Below are 22,254 nucleotides of genomic sequence, written 5' to 3' on the forward strand. Positions count from 1 at the left end.
GGGAGAGATTGAGACAAAGAAGTAGAGGTTGGACATGGACATGGACAAAGAGGGAGCAACATTGAAGAAAAGAGATGGATCAAAATTCTTGGACAAGAGAAGCACACAAGTAGGGGGAGCAAACTCATAAACTTTGATTGATTGCATTTGATATGTGCATATTCATGTGCTTGCTTGCATTGCATAATTTTTTTTGAAATTTGATATGCATGCTTGTGTGGTGTATGCTAGTTGTTGAACTTGAATGATGATTTGATAACTAGCATGCATAGGATAGTAGCTAGACTTGTATTTTTACATGTGGTACTAGAACCTTGCTTATAATGTTGATCTCACAGGGTTTCTAGTATTTTTGTTGTCTAGCTACTCATGGTGCTAAAGATGGTGTTAAAAGTGTAACTCCGATGGGTATCACGCTTCAAAGGTTATTCTATACACCTTAGCATCACTTAGTAGTGATAACACTCCCACAAATTTCATATTTATGCATGTGTTCAAACTTGAAACCAAATCATTTGAGCACACATGTAGGGGGAGCTATCACTACCAAGTCAGGTTTTATGATGCTCATCTAAATCTTAACATAGAACTTAAATGTTAGATAAGTGGCATAAAATCCAAATCAAGTTGGCAATTTACACTTGTGTGAAGTGCTAGCTTGAAATGAGCTTAATTTCTATATCTTTATAGAGTTGTCATCAATTACCAAAAAGGGAAGATTGAAAGGTCATTGTTTGGTTTTGGTAATTGAGTGACAACCTTAGGTGGACTAATGTGTTTAAGTGAGATATACAGGTGATTAGTCCACAGGTACATGTGTGTGAGAAACATATGCCATGATGGTGATGATGGATCAAAGATATTGCAAAGCTCACACATGTGATGATGAAGGAGATTATTGCACATGAGACATGACATAGAGTCATGTGATCAAGGTGGAGAAGATCAAGACATGACTTGGCTTGATGGACCGGTTGCAAGCATGAAGGGCAAGTCGGAGGCTTTGGAGTGATGGACCGCGTGGCGGTGAAGCTTGAGCAAGACTTGGCACCGATGGACGAAGACAACGGTGAAAAGCAAGTGAAGTCAAGATCGATGAACCAATATGGTCATGTGATGATATGAAGTGGATCATATCATTTGGTGATTGGTTAGTGCATGTGTTGCATCAACAATGGAGGAGATGGAATGGAATACGCAAGGCAAAGGTATAACCTAGGGCATTTCATTTCACCAGTCATAGGTGCGTAGAGAAGTTTATGACCAAGTTTAGGATAGATGGTCGTACTATCAAGAGGGGCAAAATTATTTACATATCGGTCATCTAGTGCCACTCGAGTAATCTAACTTTGCATCGTTGCTAGGATTGAGTGGCGTGGCTAGTTGAGTGGCTAAATCCTTTGAAAAATGATTGTGAAAATGCTAACATACATGCACATGGTGGTGTTGGCACATTTACAAAAAAGAATAAGTTGGAGTTGATGTGGATCAACTCGGTGAAGAAAAGGAGGCGAAAGGAGGTCACTGTGAGTGATCGAACGCTGGCCTTAGCAGGACCGGCGCATTCGGTCAGTGGCAGCAGTTGGGTGCGGTCTCAGTCAAGTGACCGGACGCTACGCGGTAAGAGTGACCGGACGCGCAGAGCCTATGTCTGGTCGCGTGTGACGTATGGTGACATAGGCGGCGCTAGAGTTGGCGCGTGGGTGCAGAGCTGATCGGACGCTGGACTGTGTCCGGTCATGTAGGAGCAGATGCGTTCGGTAGCAAAATAGAGGCTCGGGGAGCTCTCTGGAAATGACCGGACTCAGGCGTAACAGTGTCCGGTCATCCTCGTGGTGCGCGTCCGATCGCAACTTAACCGTTGAGATCTAGCGGCTCCGGTTGAATGTAGAGTGACATGTGGACGACATAGCATGATCGGACGCTGGCAGGGTGCGTCCAGTCGATACGACCAGCGTGTCCGGCCGTCCTAAAAAATGCCTAGTGAAGGGGTAACGGCTATTTTAGCCCATGGGGCTATAAATAGAAGTGTTGGTCGGCCTTTGGCCGTGAGGGGAGATGAGCTGAGCACCCTTGAGCCTTGGTGGCTTGTGTAGGTGTGCTTGGGAGCCCTCTAACTCACTTGAGCTTGATAGTGTTCATCCAATCGAGTGAGTGAGCGATTCTAGTACGATTGCATCGTGAGGTTGCATCGAGTGACACTAGGTGGTCGTCTTACAAGCCATTGGTGCTTGTTACTCTTAGAGGTTGCCACCTCCTAGATGGCTTGGTGGTGGTTTCCGTTGAAGCCCACAAGAAGCTTGTGTGGTGCTCTGGAGAAGAGCTTTGTGAGGGGCATTGTGCTCGCCCTATGGGAGCCGCGAAGAGCAACTCTAGTAGAGCAATACGCGAAGGGCGACTAGTGGTCCGGCCGGATCAAGTGCTAGAGCTTGTGGTAAGCTCTCCACATGGGAGAGTGTGACTTGCGGGTCACCACTAGCAAGAGGACCGGCAGCAACCTTGGAGCTTGTCTCAACGAGGACTAGCGTGTTGGCAAGCATATGAACTTCGGGATAAAAATCATCGTGTCATCCTTGTATTCCCGTTGGTTTGCATCCTCGTTACACAAGCTTATATTTATATTTCATATACATTGTGCTTGTGTAGTTGCTCTTGTAATTAGTTAGCTTATGTAGCTCACTAGTTACCTTCTTGCTTGTGTAGCATAGAAGTAGCTCCCTTGTGTGGCTAATTTGGTATGTGTAACCTTATTAGTCACATTGCTTAGTTTGTGTAGCTAAGTATTTGCGCTCTCTAATTGGGCATTGGTTGCCTTATTATTGAGCATTGCTAGTGAGCTTTGGTGGCTTTGTGCTTTTACTTACTAGCATGTGTAGGAGCTCCCTCATTGGTTGAAGTACTAGTGGCATAGGTTTGTGTGACCTTGCTTCTAGAATTGGTTAGGTGAGCTCTAGCTAGCCCAACACCTTTGTTGTCTAATTAGAATCTTTATAAGGTGCTTGTGAACTTCGATAGAGGGGTGTAGTCTTGGCTAGACCGATAATTTTAATTTCGTATTTGTTTCGTTTAGCCGGCGCATTTAAGTTTAAGAAAGGACTATCCACCCCCCCTGTCGGTGCGGGACCCACGGGATACCCCGCAAGGAAGGGAGAAGAACTAGCCTGACTAGGATTCTTCTCCTGTAATCTTAGTAGTAGTATTATCTTGTAATTCTACTAAGAACTCTCATTGTAAACCGACTAGGACTCTGACCTCCTGACTATATAAAGGAGGGCAGGGCTTCTTGAATTGAGAGAAAAAGAGAACAATTGTACACAACACAACACTTAACGATCAATCCAACGCAAAGGCTAACGCCGGCTGGACGTAGGGCTATTACTCGATCCACGATCGAGGGCCCGAACCAGGATAAATCGACTGTCTCTTGCGTTAGCCGTCGAGTTCTGCATACGCTGAAGTCCGAACATACTGCCCCGGGTACCCCCGTGGTAGGCTATCGGTGGTCAAACATCGACACCCCCTCTAGTTCGTCATCTAGACCCTACACGGTGTCAGTGTTGCCTCCGCCACGCCGTTGTCTCTCCCGTCTCCACCCCCGGGCTTTGCCTCCCTCCCTCGACCCCCTTTCTAAGGCTGCCATCTATGGAGAAGAAGAGAGGGAGACAGAGAAGAGAGATAAATCAAGTGTTGGAACACTTGAGTGAGGTGTAGTTGTTCTATTGTGATTTACCATGGCCATCCTTCTTTTTTCCTATTTTCATGATATATGCATCCAATCATTGATTTTCTTGCCTAATACTTTCATTTACATGCCCCATAACATGAATTTCGATTCATAATCAATGGTTGAGAGCTTACTCTCTATAAGCTTGGACACATCACCTATAGAGGGTTTAATAGATCAATCTTCCAACAGTCCAGCTACAACACGCACTTCTAAAGTTTTACGGCTAAACATGTAAGAATTTTTTAATTAGCCCCCTCTCTCTATCTCATCCCAAACCTTCTAGCTTTTGCTGCGCGAGCGGAGACTGGACACTCCTTTCCACCAAAGCCATCAAAGTTCGACCTCTCCTCCCAGCTCTAACCGCTAGGAGTTGCGGCCCTCGTCCTACTTCGTGCATTGTTGTCGGTGGGTCGACGTCCTCTCCTGTGCCGGCAGTTGAGACATCATGTTCCCCTTGCCCATGTTGGTGGCAGCACTCCGCCCTGCACCACAACTGCTGCCGGAGCCGAGCCCACCGCATCCCCTCCGTTGTGTGCCAGCGAGGTGTGGCGGAACTGCCCTAGTCATACAGATTCACGTGTACTTGTCATTGTCTTACAGACTCCTGACTAATATACATGGGACTCAAACAACTCCGGCAATCTATGTTGTGTCCTCGATGGATCCCTAGTCATCCACTTTTTACAACCGTTCAGTATCATTACAGATAATCATTGCAATATTACAGCGGTTGATACAAATATATTACACCAGAGTAAAAATGCGAAAGTATTACAAACCAGTTATTTAAGTCTTACAAACCATGAATTTTAGCCTTCGACAGAGCATGTACTAACACAATTATACAACACATAACAAAATATCGTCCTTCCCAAGCAGAGATTTCAAACACAATGTCTACCGCTGGATATCGTCTTTCAAACCCGTCATACAACATGGGCAAAAATCCACATACTGTTGAGGTTCACTTGCAATAGGAGTTAACAAATCCTGAGTACTAAATTATACTCAACAAGACTTAACCGGCTAAAATAAAATGACTCCAATGGTATGCACGCTTCTTCCAATCCGCGCGCACTTTGCCCTTTGTGATGGAATCTATCTATCCAACACTGAGTGCTTTGACCTCTTCCTACGCTAGATTTCTTTTCTACTGCAGCCCGACGCGCCGCCGCCGCTCACCCACATCGTTATAATTTTTTTTTGATTATACACTGTTATAATTTATAGTGAGTAAAGTCCATAGCTGGTCTTTAAACTTGTGCATGTGTGTATTATGCTGATCCTTGTATTCACAAATTGTGTTATTTTGGTGTTTAATCTCTGTTTGGGCCTAGCTCATTGGTCACCAAAATGGGTCTAAGCCCACATGTTAGCTCCATCTATCCTCTTTCACCTCTCTCACGGCCATGGCTAGCCCACGCATGGCCCCTGCCCCTGTCACTGCCACCGTCTTCAGTCTTCATGCTAGCTATCGTTCCTCGCGCGCCGCTCTCGATTGTCGTCCCGCACTCAGTTCCGTCACATAAGTTTGGGTTCAAAGCAATTTTAAAATTTATTTTGAATCCTAGCTAGCACTTACTTAGTTTCAGCCCTCTTTATGCTAATTCCATTTGGTTTGGAGAAATCTTGAAAGAATTAAATATTTCCAGTGATTTGTATTTGCCCTTGCATTAGCGCTTGTTATATAGGAGTATATATGTTGTATGTACCCAGCCTCAGTTTCCCTTTGTTGTGGTATATATATACTTTGACGAGGAGCGACGTCAGCAGGGACGCCACTGATCACCTCAGCAAACCACGGAGCCGCCGGTTGCCGGCTTTTGACCGCCCAAATGAGATGGTGCCCAGTGCCCAAATCACCTCCGATCCGTCGTGCTCAGCTTTGCAGCGGACTCTTATATAAACGCGCGCTCGGTGTGGATCGATGGAGTCACGAAGCAGCACACTGCACACAGCAAAAACTGACGGAGGAAGAACGCAGACGACAAGCTTGTGCGATCGATCAATGGCGGTGACAAAGATCTACGTCGTGTGCGTGGACAACCAAATCATGAGCACCTTGCAACCATCTGGCAGGTGGCGGAGACGCTGGCGAAGATGCACGCGCCAGCCAAGAGCGACAAGCACCCGGTGATCTCGGGCAAGCAGTTGGCCGACGCCGACGGCATCCTGTTCGGTTTCCCGTCGCGGTTCGGCATGATGGCGGCGCAGATGAAGGCGCTCTTCGACTCCACGGGCGGGCTGTGGCAGACGCAGGCGCTCGCGGGCAAGCCCGCGGGGTTCTTCTTCTCGCTGGGCACCCAGGGCGGCGGGCATGCAGGAGGAGACGGCGCTCACGGCCGTGTGTCGCAGCTCACGCACCACGCCATGGTGTTCGTGCCCGTCGGGTCCACGTTCGGCGCCGGCATGTTCGACATGGACGAGGTCAGGTGCTGCAGCCCGTACGGGTCCGGCACGTTCGCCGGCGCCGACGGGAGGAGCAGGCTGCCCAGCGACGCCGAGCTCCAGGTGGCCGTGCACCAGGGCAGCTAGTTTGCCGCCTTCGCCAACAAGCTCAAGGCTATTATTTTTAGTGTTACCCTACGATGGTACCATTTATATATATCTGACTAAATAATTTTTTGTGGAAGTAATTACAGTAGCTTTGTTATTTATTCCTTAAGAAACATGGGTATATTGAAACAATAAGATCTATAATTTTTTCCTTAGCTACTTCTAGAGTTAGGCTCCACTGATAACCATTTGTGTATAAAATAATATTTTTTAATCCATGGGCTAAAAATAATTCATATTTAAGAATATTTAGTTCTATATTTATATCTATCATAGAATATGAATATAAATAAATATTGAAAGTGTGCTATCTGATTCGATACTTAAGACGACAATAGTACCTCAAATCATAGGTGGTGCTGGACAAAGGACAAAGTTGAGCAAAAATACATTTTTGATAATTCATGGATGAAATTGTGCCTAAAATATGATGTTTTCTTTTTGATAGACAAAGTTGAGTTGTAAATAAAAGTTTAAAGACCTAAATGTACTTTGATAATTTATGGATGAAACTGAGCCCAAAATACATAGTTTGAGGACTGAAACGATCGTCTTCGTATTTCTGGGATGAAATTGAACCTAAAAGTAGAGTTCAGGTACTAAAACAGTCGTTTTGAAAACTCAGAGATGAAATTGAGCCTCAAGCAATAGTTCAGGAACTAAAACGGCTATTCTGTCTTTTTTTTTTTTGAATGCGTTTCGAGCGTGTTTGATTTCATGCCTAGAGATAAAATCTGTTTGTCAGGCACTTATCTTAGGCCGTCAGTTTTGGTGGTCTGACGATCAAGATCGCGCCACAAGCTGTCCGCGAGGCCACGAATCAAACACTGCCGAATTCGTGCGCTGTGGGCTTTTGCCGAATGCGTTTCGATGGAAACGAACCCCAGCCACGTTCCTGCTCAGCCTGGCCCGGAAGGGAATCTAGCATCTGTTGAGCCTGGCTCCAGATCCGGTCCAGGAAACCAACCTGCATCAGATGGGCCAGGCCGGTGCCTATGCAGGCACTAAACACGCCCTAAAGTTCGATCTAATTCTCTCAACTCAAATTCACGAGTCCATTTCTCGTCGACGAAAATTAATAGTATGATTTTGTTCTTTGGAAATGTCCCACGGTTTGCAAAAGAGCTCCCAAAAGAGAGATGCGTCTCGTACCGTACGTCCAAACACCGGCCAAATAAAACGCACCTGGATAATCGACAACACAAGCACAAGAACGAAGGCAATTCGTTTGACAGAAGATCAGGTCCCAGCCGGTTCGGTTCACCAATCTGCAGACAAGTACAATTGGCTGTAGTCAATCAAACACTAGCACGTTATTTCCATCTTCAGAGTACGGTCATCGAAAAAAACCTGCTGATTCTGAATACCGACCCCAAGAAGCTACGCAAATGCTTTCAGTTTGGAAATTCTGCTACGCCACGCAATTGTTGGAAAATACAGCATCGAGCTTCGAGCAGAACTGAAGAAACCGAACCGGCTCTCGTCTGCTCTTGGGCCTTTGGAAAAGGACAATGAAGCAGCAGGGCCGCCCGCTGGATCTCCGGTCCGCACGTCCGTCACTGGCTCGGACTCGGTCCGTGTGGCTGCCATTGCTGAGAGGGAGAGGGAGAGGGAGAGGGAGGGAGAGAGAAACGGGGTAGTTGGGTCAATTACATGCCCCTGCCCTGCCGCATGTGTGCACATTTTCTTTTATCATGACGATCTCATCGATACATGCATGAGTGGTTTGTTAGTTGCGTCAAAGCTTGAAACTCCATTGCCCAGCTTTACTACCTTCTCTCCCATACAAGCGCCTCGACAACTTGAACCTTGAACGTAATTAAAGTTGAGATTATTATTTGCACAAGTTGTTGGGGTGTTAAGTATGTCATGCATGATAATGAGTTCTTGTGTCTTCTCCAACAACATAGAGATAGAGCCCCACTAGTCCATATATGTTTGTCGATCCGACCTATATAAAAAGATATATAGGAAAAAAAAAGTTACTCCTTTAATGGTTGGTTTCTAGCACATTGATCAAAGCACATGATTGCTAAGTTTCATTTTTACCACAATTTTTTTTCTTTGTGAATGTAACTTAGAATCATCTGTAGGTTTGCAAAGTTTCATTTTTTAGGTTGTATATGTAGATTTATTTTTCAGTGGATTTGCACCAGTTCCCATATTTGGTGCATATTGTATTTGCATCAGATACGCACCCGCAATATATGTTTTGCCAAGGTGTAGTCCAAATTACGCATTTAACTCAACTCGCTCAATTAAGGTGGGTAGCCCCTCTATCATTTTAAGCATGTAGTTTGATGATAGGGGAAATTAATAAAACTAATTTAATGAGACGTCGCTGGTGTATTTATTTGGTAATGTAGTTCAATTGGAGAAATTTGATTCAGGATAAAACCAGAGTGAACTACAGCCGGGTACTGAGGGAGTATGCTTTACATGTACGGTAATTCTGGGAACCGGGCGCCCGTCCATCTCAAACGCTATGTTGTTGGACCATGATGCTAGCCTAACCACCTCTTCCTATTTGCTCGGGAGTTTCTAAGAAAAAATCGGTCTTCCTACCTCGTGGCTCTCTTTCTTCCGCAACGTGTCGCACCCCGCGCAGCTTGCAGCGCTGCGCCGTCGCCTGCAGCCCCGCCGGCCACCAGCGCAGCCGAGCGCCCCCACCGCCTCTTCGCTGCTCTAATGCGGCATCACACCGTCGTTCCCACCCACTTGCCGCACCGCCACGCTTGCTCCCCCACGCCCCAGACCACCGGACTACCAGCCCCTTGAACTCGGGGTGGGAGCCGAGGACCGCCGGCGGGCCTTTCTTTCGAGATCCGTTCATCGCCTCCTTGAACTTGATGTGGGCGCCATTTTCTCTACTCCTTGCCCCGGGTCGTTGCCTTCGGTCAACACACACCGACGAGCCTCCATTCTCCCAAGCGGCAAGAAGATGTTGTGCTGAAAGTGCATGTTACAAACGTATGTTTTCAAGTATTCTAGAGGTTTCAGAGGCATGTTTCAAGTGTTTCATACTGATGTTGCAAAATAGATCGGATGTTGCAGTGGTTGTACACGTATGTTGCAAGCTTCTGTTTTCAATGTTTTATCTGTTATTTCCAAATTTTTGTTGCAAGTGTGTTTTTTGGATGTTGCATATGTTTCACATATATGTTATAATTGTTTTATCTGGATATTACGTACGTTTTACAATATTTTTCAAGCATTTTTCATGTGTTTTTGCAAGTGCTACAAATACATGTTTCAAGTGTTTACTCTACCTTCGTTCAGACGTATGTTATATCTAGATGTTTCAAAAGTAGATTGGGTGTTGCATCTCTATCCTCGCTTTTATGCTGCTTTGTCTCGGTGTCTCCTCCTCCTCTGGTGTCGGCTAGCATCCACCGTCCCCCCTCCCCCCTCTCTTTCTCGATGCTGGTGACGTTCGGGGACACGTAGGCCTGTATGGGCACGTGAAACGGCTGTATGCGTGGGCATCCGCTAGCAAGCCCCTTACATGTTTGAGCACCGCAGCATCGATTCGATTGGTATATATGGTGTGTATACACCTGGACAAGGATAATGATGGATTATGCAAGGGCCCATGCCCAGAGATATAGAGAAGGATCTGATGAGCGATCCATTCTGTTTGTTGTCTGATAAGTCATGATTGAAAGTACTGTTGGCTAATTTGTTGTGAAAGAAAAATACTGTTCATTTGACTTATAAGCTAAGCTAACCGTGCGCATGATGACATGTCACGAGCGAGTTTTTTATGGACGCTAGCTTGTGTGCTTGCATGCATGCATATCCAAGGACACAACGATTGATCGATATGATGATATATATCGCTAGCTGCTAGCTAGCCGTGCACGTCGCATGTCAACCCAATAATACATGCGAGATGATCCATGAGTTGTTTAATTTTGAGATTGCTGAGATGCATATGCGATTGCGATCCATCTATGTCCGTCTATCTATCTATATATCAGTATTTATTCAATTCTTACTAGAACCCGATCGAGCGGTCATGATCAATTAACACCGGTAAAGAATGTGGCTTTGGTCCAGGTTGGAAAAGGGCTTTAATAATCCTGGTTTCACAAGAGGGACTAGAAATTCGGAGCTAAATGCCACTCTTTAGTCTAGGTTATCTGAACCTGGACTAAAGATGCTTCGGGCCTAAAAAAACGTGGCTTTGGTCTCGGTTGGAAAAGGGCTCCTGGTTTTCCAACAGGGACTAAAAATCCGGAGCTAATTAGTCTTAGGTGAACGTGGCTTTGGTCCCGGTTGGGAAATGGCTTTAGTCCCGATTTCTTAACCGGGACTAGGAATCCAGGACTAAAGGCATGTCTCTTTAGTTTTGTTTATCTGAACCCAGACTAAAGATGCTCCGGGTTAAAAAAATGATGTCTCCCACTCCTGTGGCTCGTGGGAGTCAAGCCTAAAACCTCGTGCATTGCCTAACGTGTAGCTTACCGCCCCGTCTACACAACACATGTGACTTTGCATGGGATGCGTTCCTTTTGAACTAACTGGTTGAAAGACCTTTACTCCTCCTGGTTGGTGTTACTAATCAGAACTAAATGGTCTATTTTAGTCCGGTTTTGTGTTACCAACCAGAACTAAAGGGTCAAGGCTCTTTAGTCCGGGTTGATAACACCAACCGGGACTAAAAAATCTACTTTAGTACTAGTTTGTGTTATCAACCAGGACTAAAAGAACTAAAGATCCTCTAACATCTATTAAACTTGGACCCAACACAAATTCTTAAATTAGTCTCGGATCCAACTCTAACCTAACTATTGTGTTAAATCGAAAGTCTATTCTTTATGTGTAATCAACCAAACCAATCGTGATGCATGGTCAAACTCGTGATGATTCGGTCGAGGCGTAGGTCTAGGTAGGTACTAAGCTAGGAGTACGTTCCATCTCTTGCGGCTGTGAGCGTGCGCACGTGTATCCGTCCTCGTCCACGTGCGCCCTCCAATCAAGAGTGCGAATATATGCTAATATATGTGTGCCTTATTCGCTTGGCTGATAAGTTAGAACTAAAGAGTCTATTTTAGTTCAGTTTTGTGTTACCAATTAGAATTAAAGGGTAAAGACTCTTTAGTCCAGGCTGATAACACCAATCAAGACTAAAACATCTACTTTAGTACTGATTTGTGTTACTAACCGAGACTAAAGGGACTAAAGATCCTCTAACGTCTATTAAACTTGGACCCAACACAAATGCTTAAATTAGTCTCCGATCCAACTCTAACCGAACTATTGTGCTAAATCGAAAGTCTATCCTCTATGTGTAATCAACCAAACCAATCGTGATGCATGGTCAAACTCGTGATGATTCGGTCGAGGCGTAGGTCTAGGTAGCTACTAGGAGTACGTTCCATCTCTTGCGGCTGTGAGCGTGCGCACGTGTATCCGTCCTCGTCCACGTGCGCCCTCCCATCAAGCTCTGACTGCGAATATACGTTAATCTACCTGTGCCTTATTCACTTGACCGATAAGTCAAGGCCTGAAAATACTATTGACGTGAGAAAAAAATACTATTTATTAATTGAAAAAATATAGACGGACCGACCGGCCAACCTCTCCTCTTTTGTCCTGCTCGCTGGCTTAACCCTTGTCTCCTCTTTGTACGTAATTGATGTAATTCTACTTAGAGGTGTGCAGGTTTGGCAAGGAATTCACCACATTATTGTCCCTCATACATACAGTAAAAAAACGTACACACATGCCTCCCATAGATAGCACTACATCTATATTATATTATTAGTAACATGCATGCACAAAGTCTCCTTTGCATTATATATTCTTCTGACCATTGCTTTTAGACTGTCAAAATATATGAACAAAGTTTAAGAAAGCATAACGGTGTAGAAGTATGCGTGCACATATATATATATATATATATATATATATATATATATATATATATATATATATATATATATATATATATATATATATGTGTGTGTGTGTGTGTGTGTGTGTGTGTGTGTGTGTGTGTGTGTGTGTGTGTGTGACAAATGGCAATAGTGTGATGTGTATAATAGCGGTTAGTCGTATAATTGTTTATTAAGCCCGATCGACTCCACATACATTATTGCATATATTCTATTACTCGAGATCAGGTTCAGCTTTCAAAACGGAGACAGTTTCTTCTAATCTTCTTTTTCTTCTTTATTATAATATATAAGCGAACCCGAGCTAGAAAAACATCGCATTCCAAACGTATCGTGTTTTTTAAGGCATTGCGAAATCAAACATCTTTCTTCAATTTTCAACCATTTTTTTCGTCGACTCGACTCGCAGCAAATTAAATGATCTGTCGAGACGCTGGCTTGCCACCTGATTAGTTCGATCAGCAGCACGAGTAATCAACACTTGACAGCTTCGTCTGCCTGTGGTCGGTGACACTCACGCTAGAGTAGACACCAAAGAAAAAGATGTTTCAGCGCATCACACACGTACAAGCCAGCTCAATTAGTGATTCTCATTCGCAGAGCCGGGTCAGCGTACGTACGTCGCCCAGTTACGTTTCTTCTCCCAACAAGGTTGCCTATAGCTGGTCAGAGTTGTCACAGCTCATGATCGATGTCTCAACAACAAATGCCATGTTCGTTTGGCTGATAAGCCATGACTAAAAGTATTGTTGATTAATTTATTGTGAAAGAAAAATATTGTTCTTTGGCTAAAAAAATATGGCTTATAAGCCAAACGAACAAAGCGAAAATTAGTATTCGCCACTGGCACATAATTGGCAAACGTAGCTTTTACCGTGCCGGGATGATATATATTCTTCTGCAAGCCATATCATAAGGTACAGCGACAAGCTACGCAGAGTCAATTACGCAACCACAGAAAATCCAAGATCTGCTGATCTAGCGATGCGACACACACGAGGCCATTTAGTCATTTACATCATCGTAACATCGATTTGTCGAATCTACTTTTTTCAACTACATTTTACAAAGTATATATGCATCCATCTCTTATAATCATTTTGATCATGGTTGAACAGTAGTTACTTCTAACTACTACGACTCCGTATGTACTTACAGTACAAGTAGTCTACATTTACGCACACCGAAATCAGAGCTTTATTTTGGGCATCATATCACGAGGTCGCCGACGGCTGGCGGCGGAGCACTGGGTGGACGGTGAAGGGACCGAAGTGAGGCCTGGCGAACAAGGTGGGCCCCGAGGATGGTGGTGGCACTACTGCTGGTGGTGCGCTGATAGCAGTGTAGTGAGCTGTGGCCTTCTTATTATCGCATGAGGGGCACACTCGGGCAGTGCTGAACCCCGCTGCAGGCAGATGATGGCCGTAAAACGGGTAGGCAGCGATGGTGGAAACACGCTGGGCACGCAGCTCTGCCACCTCCCTCTGGAGCCTTCGGTTCTCCTGTGCTAGGTTCTCGCAGCAACGTTTCAGATACTCACAGTCCACCTCCGTCTGCTTTAGCTTAGTTCTGCCATGGTAGATTCGATGATATGATGACATGTTAATAAGTTATAGGTAAGAACCCAGGGCACCGGCACAGTCATACCAGCTTAATTTTAGGAATGATGACTGATTTTGATGCCATCTGATAGAAAAGAGGTGGGTGACATTATATTACCTCGCTCTTCTGTTCTGAAACCAGACCTCCACCTGGCGCGGTCGAAGGCTAAGCCGGTTCGCCAAATCACTCTTCTGTTTCTGTGACAAAATATCAGTAACCAAACATTTGATCAGAAATCAGTGAAAATCGAAGCTTAATATTTACTTACAGTGTAACAGAGTGCTCGTGCTACAAGCCAGAGAAGTAGCCAACCATCCCAGTGTGAAACAATAATCTTTCTAGCCGATAATGGTTTTACAAGTTGATCCCCAATAATTAAATTTATAAAACATTCCATTTTGTTAGAATGATGAACCATTTTCCCAATAGACAAACCCACTCAGATTGTTTCACGCATAAATTCTTTGCCTGGCTGCCTGCATATTTTATATATAAATAAGCTCATACTCATACATGCAAGAGTGCATGCAGCATGCCCTTGATTCTTACAAAACTTCCCATCAAGGACCATTATATATTAACTGAGTTTCCCGAGGGCAATATCTCTACTTTGCAAAAAGAATTGATTACTGTTTCTTGGTGATCATAAGACAGTCATACAGCAATCACAAAAGAATCTGTACCATACAGGCACAGCTACCAATCTTTCTAGTCTAGAAAAGAACAAAAAACAAACAAACAATCATCCTGCTGTACTCTATAATTACTTTCTCATTATGCTGCATCACCTTAAATCCTTTTTAGTTTGTCGCTTTAGATTACACATCATCGCTTACAACTTTTTGTAGAAATCTTAATGAGTCAAGGGCATCTTACAAGGATAGGGCACTAATACGTTCCACGTAATATGTTCCTCAGATACAGGGAAATATAGTAAACGCAACAGGATAGACACATACTGGGGAAAGTGTGCTGTGTGCCTTGAAGCTATCCTCCAGGAACGCAGATTGCTTCTTGGACAGCCTCAGCTTCTTCCTCATTCCCCCACCAACCCCACTAATCGCCTCATCCTCTGCAGCTTCCTGATCAGCTGTCTGCCGAACAGGAACCTCCAAAGGCAAGGACGAAGTTGACAAAGATCTTCCTTGTGCTGTGTCTCCATCCACCAAAACAGTGTTTAAATCAAATCCTCGTACGCACACCTCTGAATTCACGGTCCCTGTAAAGAGGACTTGTTACCATCCAAGAACTTGCAAGCCCTGAAGCCCATATGTACTTGACCACAACATACCTTACCCTTGGAAATTAGAACCAATAAAACTAGCATCCAATTTGCACATATAATGTGTTCTGTACCTATTTCTGCTGAGGCAGGCAGCAAAGGGCAGATGAGGCTCAGCTCGACAGGTGACTCGCTGTATGAGCGTGTTTCTTCTTCTTCTTCCTGCACATCTTCTGCTTGCACGAGTGTCTTTTGATTGTCTTGTTCAGCTCTTTTGGCAGTCCCTACTCCTAGCTCTAGCACAAGCTCATGGCCTTCTCCTTCACCTGCGTGTATAGGAGTCAGTGCAGGCGTGAAAGTGCTCTTTGCTGGAGCTCGAGAATCCCCCAGACTAAGCTCAAGCTCCATGTCAAGAATAGAGGAAGGATATGAGTAATGGGCTAAAGAGAAAGCATCAGGCAATATATATATAGTACTGTATGGGTAATCAACTAATCATAGAGTTAACCAAAAGAACACAGTACCAAGCAAGTAAAGAATAAAATAAAAGATTTGATTACTATAATGCTTTGTAAGGGTGCAATCTGGCTAATCATTATCGGCCCTAAAGTTTTATGACCACCTTGTCATTTGTTTAAGGTTCTGTAAGGTTGTTTGCACAGAGGATTTCCACGTGTACTTTCTATATACAAGTTGTTGAATAGAAATGCTCCCTCAGAGGTCAACTAAGTTGAGCATGCTAATGATATAGGGCTCTTAGAAATAATATAAATGTAAAAGCATCAACATTAACTCTCAAGGTTTTCTTACTACTATTTGCATCTCTTGCCGACATAGCCGAACATTTAACCCTTTTTGTACATTAGGCAACTAGCCTTTTCCTAGTCATATGGCCCTTGATATTTAATCTATAAAAAAAATCTTAACATTTCTGATAAGCAGAAAAGAACCATGCCAATTGATAAAATGCTTCTAGAAAGAAAAGGAAATCAGATAAAGAAAGTAACAAATATTTGTGCAACTTCTCCTCTAAGCGAAAAGGCATCGCAGAAAGTCGAATATGCTTTTGTCACTGAGGTGTTAAAACTTAAATTATCATTAGACTTTACAAACGATGACACACATGTTTGAATTAGAAGTGCACAGTTGAAAAATCGCACAGAAGTGCACTGAGCTGGGAGACTCTATAATCTATATACTTTACATATGAAGTTGCCCGTGAGGCATGATATAATATCTGGACTAGAAAGCACACCTTGAAACAAATTTTTTTTACGGGTAAATTTTAAAAGTTTAAAGGTAGATCTCATTAAATATGACAATGAAACTAAGCTAGAAGGCATTCGTTTACTGCATAAGTGATTAATGGCATGCATGAGGATTACAATAAAACTGAATCCAGTAGGGGCAAGGTCCGCTTTTCAGGACAGGCTGTTTTTTTCTTCTTTGTTTCATAGATGTATCCAGTAGGGCAACCCTCTCCTGTTTCCTCAAAACAAGAAAACTGAATCTATCAGTAGTGACAACCCAAGATTCTGCATTTCGGATTATGTATGTTGCAGGCACTTTTGACTATTCCTACAGAAATCAGCAATATGCACCGATGTGCTCCAATCATCATGTTATTACTTTGGGATGTTCGAGACAAGGACCGTCTCCTTTGTACAAGCAAAAGGGAAAACTGAGCAAGACTTGCTCTGGCAGGCTGCGTACCCAAACAAATATGTACGTTGCTTTCAGTAAATATTTCAACAGCACCTTCCATTGACAATTAGAACTAGTAACATGTGTACAATACTGTTTCACTATATACTTTGCCTATATAATACAACAAATAGTTGATTGGGAAGGCATAGGCTATAAATAAAAATAACCATTTGCCTATTGACAACCTACATACCTGAAATTTAATAGGCAGAAAAGTTAGTGAATTAAAGTCATCAGGGATCTCCTGAGGCTACTCCCACTGCATTGTATGATGTTGCTCTCATCAAAGCAGCAATTTCATATAGACATATAAATGCAAGTATGATACAAATACAACAAACCCATTGCATAGTATATTGGTGTTATTTCTTAGGAACGCTAAACCGATTAATTGTTGCATGTGCTTTATATATATATCACAATAGGTCCAAACCAACATGGTTTCTTAGTCTTGAATATCGAGCCCAAGTTGTATCTCTATGAAGATACATCTTTATTCTCTTTCTTCCTTAACTCTATGCTATGTCACAAAAACACTCATTTAATGTATATTACACAGTGCACTGGGAGAGCCTAACATGTAAAACAAACAATATAGTTTAGTTAAGGGCACAGTTAAACTCAACATACAGGATGAAAAGACAAAAACATTTGGTTCTTCTCCCAGATGATTAAGATATAATTCACCAATAAAGAAATAAGACACCAAAATCATAAGGCATGCTAACTTATTTCGATTATTTTTTGAAACAATATCTATCATCTATGGCTTGTTAATCAATAGTTCCTTTTCAAGAGACTGGATGGAAATGTCAACAGAGTTAATATTAAACAATGGAATGTCAACTTTTTAAAAAAAAAAACTCTAGTTTGATGGATTTTTTTGCATTTTATATTAAACGTTGCACAAATAAAATTCTGAAAACTTCTATTGTTGATATGGCTGCATTGAATTTAGGTTCCAAAAGTAATACTCAAATGTAATCAGAGACCAAAAAAGGCTACAGATTATTGTATAGCTTGCTTTCATGACACATCATTGTGCCATGACACATCATTGTGAGCCAGAAACCTTCAGCATTCATACTATGAAATCGATCACTCATGCAAAAGAGGAGATACATTCAGTTTTCTATACGCTTCTTAGCGTTTACATTTTGTTCAACCAATTATTACAAGAAACTTGTTTACTAAGTCATTTTTCTCTTGTTTTTTTTATGTTTGAGCAGTAGCTTTTTCTTCGCCACTTTTCTCAGTGCCGTGTATGGAGGTAAAGACTTGATGAATGGGTTAGAAGTTATGCTCAAGGTTTGAACGCATATTAAATGTCATGACATTCAAGGAAAGCCCATTCCAAACTGACCACAATGCCGAAAGACAATGAGGTAACAGAAATATGTTAAAATCACACACATGTGAATACAGTGCAGCTCTACAAATTGCCTCACTGTCCATAAGGCTAACTGGCTAAGGTAGATATGACAATGCAAGGAAGCTTAATCAGTGTGTCACAATCAGACAGTGTGATGCAGCAGAAAGATTCCACAAAAAAATTTACTTCAATGAGCAATGATTGAGGTAAAGAGACCGAAATTTCATGTTCTTAGTAATTTCTCTCATTCAGTGAACATCAGCAATTATGTTTCAAAAAAAAAATGAACATCAGCAAAGGAGCAAAAATTACAGGGACTTATGTGATCACATATCAACCTCTCAAATAACAGATTTCCATTTATTATTGATCTTCTCAACCACAGTAAATAAGAGAAGGGAGATAAATTACACAGAAGCCTATATAATCGAGAGAAAAAGATCCTGAATTCTTAGTCACAAATCATTTAAGTGTAAGTGGGTAGGGATGCATATGCAGCTAGCCTTCTAGGCATAATAGATTGAGAGTTTTGGAATTTCAGACAAATATAATGGCACCTATATTTTTCAACAAACTCTAGGATGCATATCGTTCAATTGACAGAAACTCAAAGACATTTCGTTGAGGACTTTTTTTTCTGACCCAGGATTCTTCACTCAAGGCAGAGTTTCAAAGTGTTTGGTGGGACTCAAGTTTTACCTTTGTAAGAAATGAGTGATGCATCAACTCCATTTTATATGCTGTAACAAAAACAGCTGTCAAATATTAGCGCCATGCCACCTTTACAATCTAAGAAGATATGCACATAAATCAAATTCATCTAGTGCCATTCATTTAGACGTGGAATTGTAACAAGGTATATCCCCTTATTCATTAAGTGCAAGTTGGTATGCATATGATGCTTTGACACAGGGACATTCAACCAATAAACGGAAGAAAGACGGTTTCATTAGCCACATACCTCAGACCTGTTGGAAACTTGCATTGCGTATCTTCTTCAAAATCAATCCAAAGTCAACAAAGTACTAGTGGGCTAGCAGCAGCTATAACTGGTTAATAAGCAAACATATCATTGATTCTCTATTGAAGGAGAACCGCATATCATATACCATAAGAAGAAACAACTACTGTATCTGAAGGACATGACTATATGCTCATCAATTACCTTGATACGAATTGTGGTGATAGATTAAAGAAAGTGTATAAAGAATTATTTTTATAACATAGCAGTACAGTCATATAGTACTACTGCATATAAATAGCTAATAAATCTGCACAGATTGAGCTGAATCAAGGGAAATAAAATAAAAGTACTCCAAACTTTGCTATGGAAAAATGAACAGAATTTAAAAAATCAATAGGACCACATCTTTATGTTGCGTGAAACCTTGACAATGCAAATTTCAATAGCTAGGTATTCCACATTTCGCCACTGCCAATTTCAACCATGTTTAGAAGCCACAAGGAATGATCCGTTAGGTGACAACAAATGATGATATCAGTACTACTTAAATTTTGAGCTATATAATCACCATTTTTTTAATAATAAAAACCTACACGTATAGAATGTATGATGTCAAAGAATCTGAAATGAATAATGCATTGCATTTCTATCACGGCACTGGATGGATCATGATTTGACGATTGAAACAATCCGTAAAGATCTATTGTTCATGCACACAATTATTGTTTTTGAATTAAGAAGCACATGACATGACATGACATGCTAGCGTAACTTGCGTGTTCGTTACAGGAATTGAAGTGTTCTCCAAATAAATTATTATCTATGTATAATAATTTTAAAAGCACCATGATGACATAGTTCAGAATGCTAGCATCGCAACTAACAAAATTGATGTGCCATAAATACCAACTGATCATGTAACATGGTTGCTTGAATAGTAAATTGCACCTAATGATCATTTATTTACCATTAAAGCTGAAAAGAAAATGAACACTGCTTGTCAACTGACTCCTTAAATAATCAAGCACACAACATAAGTTGTTAAGGGAACATTGACGAAACACTTTGTGTTCATGATCTACAGTTACGTACGTCCAAATATTGATACTTTAGAAGAGTGGCTAAGGTCTTAATCTTCAGAAGATGCTATAATTCTTGATTTTGGGCTGCTAACTATGATTTTGCTGATTTTAAACCCAATCAAACAAACGATGACTTAAGAAAGACAGATGATCTGAAATGAAACTAGCAATATGTCATACAAATTCAGTTTTAAGCTCTGAGAAGTCAAAGTTCAGTTCTGTCTTGTATGAAGTGTACTGTTGCTTCGCTTGCTATTGAATTACTTTATCAGATGACAGTATGACACCAGAAACAACTGTAATAAATAACAATATTTCAAACAGAGCAACAAGCATTTTTCGTTTGCATATTACCCGATACAGTTATGAGTTATTTTGATAGTCTACAGTTCTTGAGAACAAATTGGCTCTAACATAAAACTTTTGCTGGAAGATGCAAATTAAAAGCTTACTGCCAAGGCTTAGTATGTACAAGAAGTCAAGAGAACAAAGTAGTAAAATACTGTCATTACGAGAGCACTACTAAGGTTGAATTAATTACAAAGGTTGACTTTTACATTAGTTTTACTTCAGGACATATTCAGCAAAACATGTGACATAACTTAATGCAGTAGATCTGGAGGCTTATGGAAGAATTTTTGTTGGAGAAAATCCTTCCTTTTTATACACTATGACTTCTGTTGTATATGCTGAGTCTAGTTCTTCAGATCTGGAATACTACATATCATTTGTTTGTAAACAATGTCCTCACATATCAACAATCAATGAGATATCTACGGCTCAGCAGTCACTCAGTTGGACATTCCTGGTAACGTCAAGAAAATCAAGTTCTTGTTATTATTCATGGTACAAAACATGGAATTAGTTGAAAACAGAATTCCATATGACTTGATGTGTGGAAGAGCACAGATAGCAAACGCATACACCTCTGAGAGAAAAACCAGCATATAAAATAAGCCCAGTATATGAGCACTACCTCTATTGATGGTATTGTAATATCATCTTGCCAGACTTGGCATGTGGATATCTGATCCAATTTGCTCTATTATTTGTAATCTTTCAGTGGCATGTTGTGGGTAAAGCACGTGCAGTGGAATAAGGCAAATATCCATCACACGCAGGGGCAAGAGCAGTAGTTTCAGCAATATTTTTGCTAAATGCAATTGGACAAACTGAAAACGTGACACCCGGGAACGTGATTCTATTATATTACACTAAAACCCCAGCAAAGCCATCCTTAGGCTGCCCATATATCCTCGTGAATGTCCAGAGCGAGGATGTAAACCAAAACGGTGATACTCGATAGCATAAATGCTACTGCACATGAGTACATCGCTCAAGCGAGATTTGGCACTACCACTAGCCTTTTCAGTTTCGATCCTTGACCCAGACTGGGAACCCCCCCATTGCGCCCAGCCCACCCGGCGGGCTGACTGGGAAGCATCCGCGCGGTCCCTGAAGCTGAAGCCACGCCTGGCTGAAATAACTGTGCCGAGGAGCAGAAGCGTACCTAAGCATAAGGAGGGCGAGGGACCAGGCCGCGAGGCCGGGATGATTCATTGGTCGGCCGCGGCGGAGGGCGCCGGAGGCGAACCTACCGACCCGGCCGCCTCGGTGGACGCGCCAATGGTGGAGGTGGGGGAACGGAACGGGGGAAGATAAGAGGTGGTGGGGCGGGAAGCGGTCAGGGTAGGCCCAGCCCAAGAACCAGAACGACTGTTTATCTGGGCCCCAATCTCGGCCCCCGTCCCTTTTGCATTCATCGCGTTCCGCCTTTCTCTTGGCACAACAAGCTTGCGCGCAAATATCTGACTGTTCGTTGAAGTTAGAGCAGGAATGGCTGATTAGACATCAATCATGTGGGCTTTGCCCGCGCAGGTTCGAATCCTGCCGACCACCTTTTTATTGGTTTGATTTGGAACCTGATGCATTCGCTTCTTTCTTTTTTTCTTTTTTTTATAACTATAATCGTTTTTATTTATCTCTATATCTATCATTCTATCAATACCTCCACAGCCTTTCTTTAGGGTCAGCTTGTCCCAAACTACCCACGCCATTTTCTTCTTACCATTTCCCACTATCCAGTGGACAGGGCCTTAGGAACAGCCTTTGTCAAGATTTC

At 42.3% G+C, this 22,254-nt stretch overlaps 2 protein-coding genes across 6 annotated transcripts; one reads left to right on the plus strand and one right to left on the minus strand.

Annotated features, from left to right (window-relative positions):
• Nucleotides 1-5,827: 5,827 nt before the first annotated feature.
• Nucleotides 5,828-6,262, plus strand: LOC136473981 (quinone-oxidoreductase QR2-like). Its single transcript, XM_066471599.1, has one exon. It carries the CDS (start codon nt 5,828-5,830, stop codon nt 6,260-6,262), a length of 435 nt encoding a protein of 144 aa, XP_066327696.1.
• Nucleotides 6,263-13,097: 6,835 nt separating this feature from the next.
• On the minus strand, nt 13,098-21,800 carry LOC136477527 (homeobox-leucine zipper protein HOX7-like). Of its 5 annotated transcripts, XM_066475728.1 has the most exons (8): nt 21,643-21,772; nt 19,048-19,135; nt 18,786-18,826; nt 16,393-16,489; nt 15,142-15,333; nt 14,745-15,004; nt 13,903-13,982; nt 13,098-13,752 (listed from the first exon to the last, which is right to left on the minus strand). In XM_066475728.1, exons 3-8 carry the CDS (start codon nt 18,816-18,818, stop codon nt 13,398-13,400), a joined length of 1,017 nt encoding a protein of 338 aa, XP_066331825.1. In that variant the 5' UTR covers nt 18,819-18,826; nt 19,048-19,135; nt 21,643-21,772; the 3' UTR covers nt 13,098-13,397. The 5 variants fall into 5 exon arrangements, with proteins under 5 accessions (XP_066331825.1, XP_066331824.1, XP_066331823.1 ...); XM_066475727.1 differs by having other exon boundaries at nt 19,048-21,776; XM_066475726.1 differs by lacking the exons at nt 18,786-18,826; nt 19,048-19,135 and having other exon boundaries at nt 16,393-16,511; nt 21,643-21,800.
• Nucleotides 21,801-22,254: the final 454 nt, after the last annotated feature.

Source organism: Miscanthus floridulus, chromosome 8 (genome assembly GCF_019320115.1).
Source record: "Miscanthus floridulus cultivar M001 chromosome 8, ASM1932011v1, whole genome shotgun sequence".
NCBI lineage: Eukaryota > Viridiplantae > Streptophyta > Magnoliopsida > Poales > Poaceae > Miscanthus > Miscanthus floridulus.

What these genes read in the sequence shown, in the direction of transcription:
- LOC136473981 (XM_066471599.1), top strand. Translation starts at nt 5,828, where the DNA reads ATGCACGCGCCAGCCAAGAGCGACAAGCACCCGGTGATCTCGGGCAAG.
- LOC136477527 (XM_066475726.1), bottom strand. Translation starts at nt 21,692, where the DNA reads ATGAATCATCCCGGCCTCGCGGCCTGGTCCCTCGCCCTCCTTATGCTT. An exon ending in GCCTGCCTCAGCAGAAATAG is followed by an intron (nt 15,005 to 15,141) that starts GTACAGAACACA and finishes TCCTCTTTACAG; the next exon opens with GGACCGTGAATTCAGAGGTG. An exon ending in CACACAGCACACTTTCCCCA is followed by an intron (nt 13,983 to 14,744) that starts GTATGTGTCTAT and finishes ATTTTGTCACAG; the next exon opens with AAACAGAAGAGTGATTTGGC.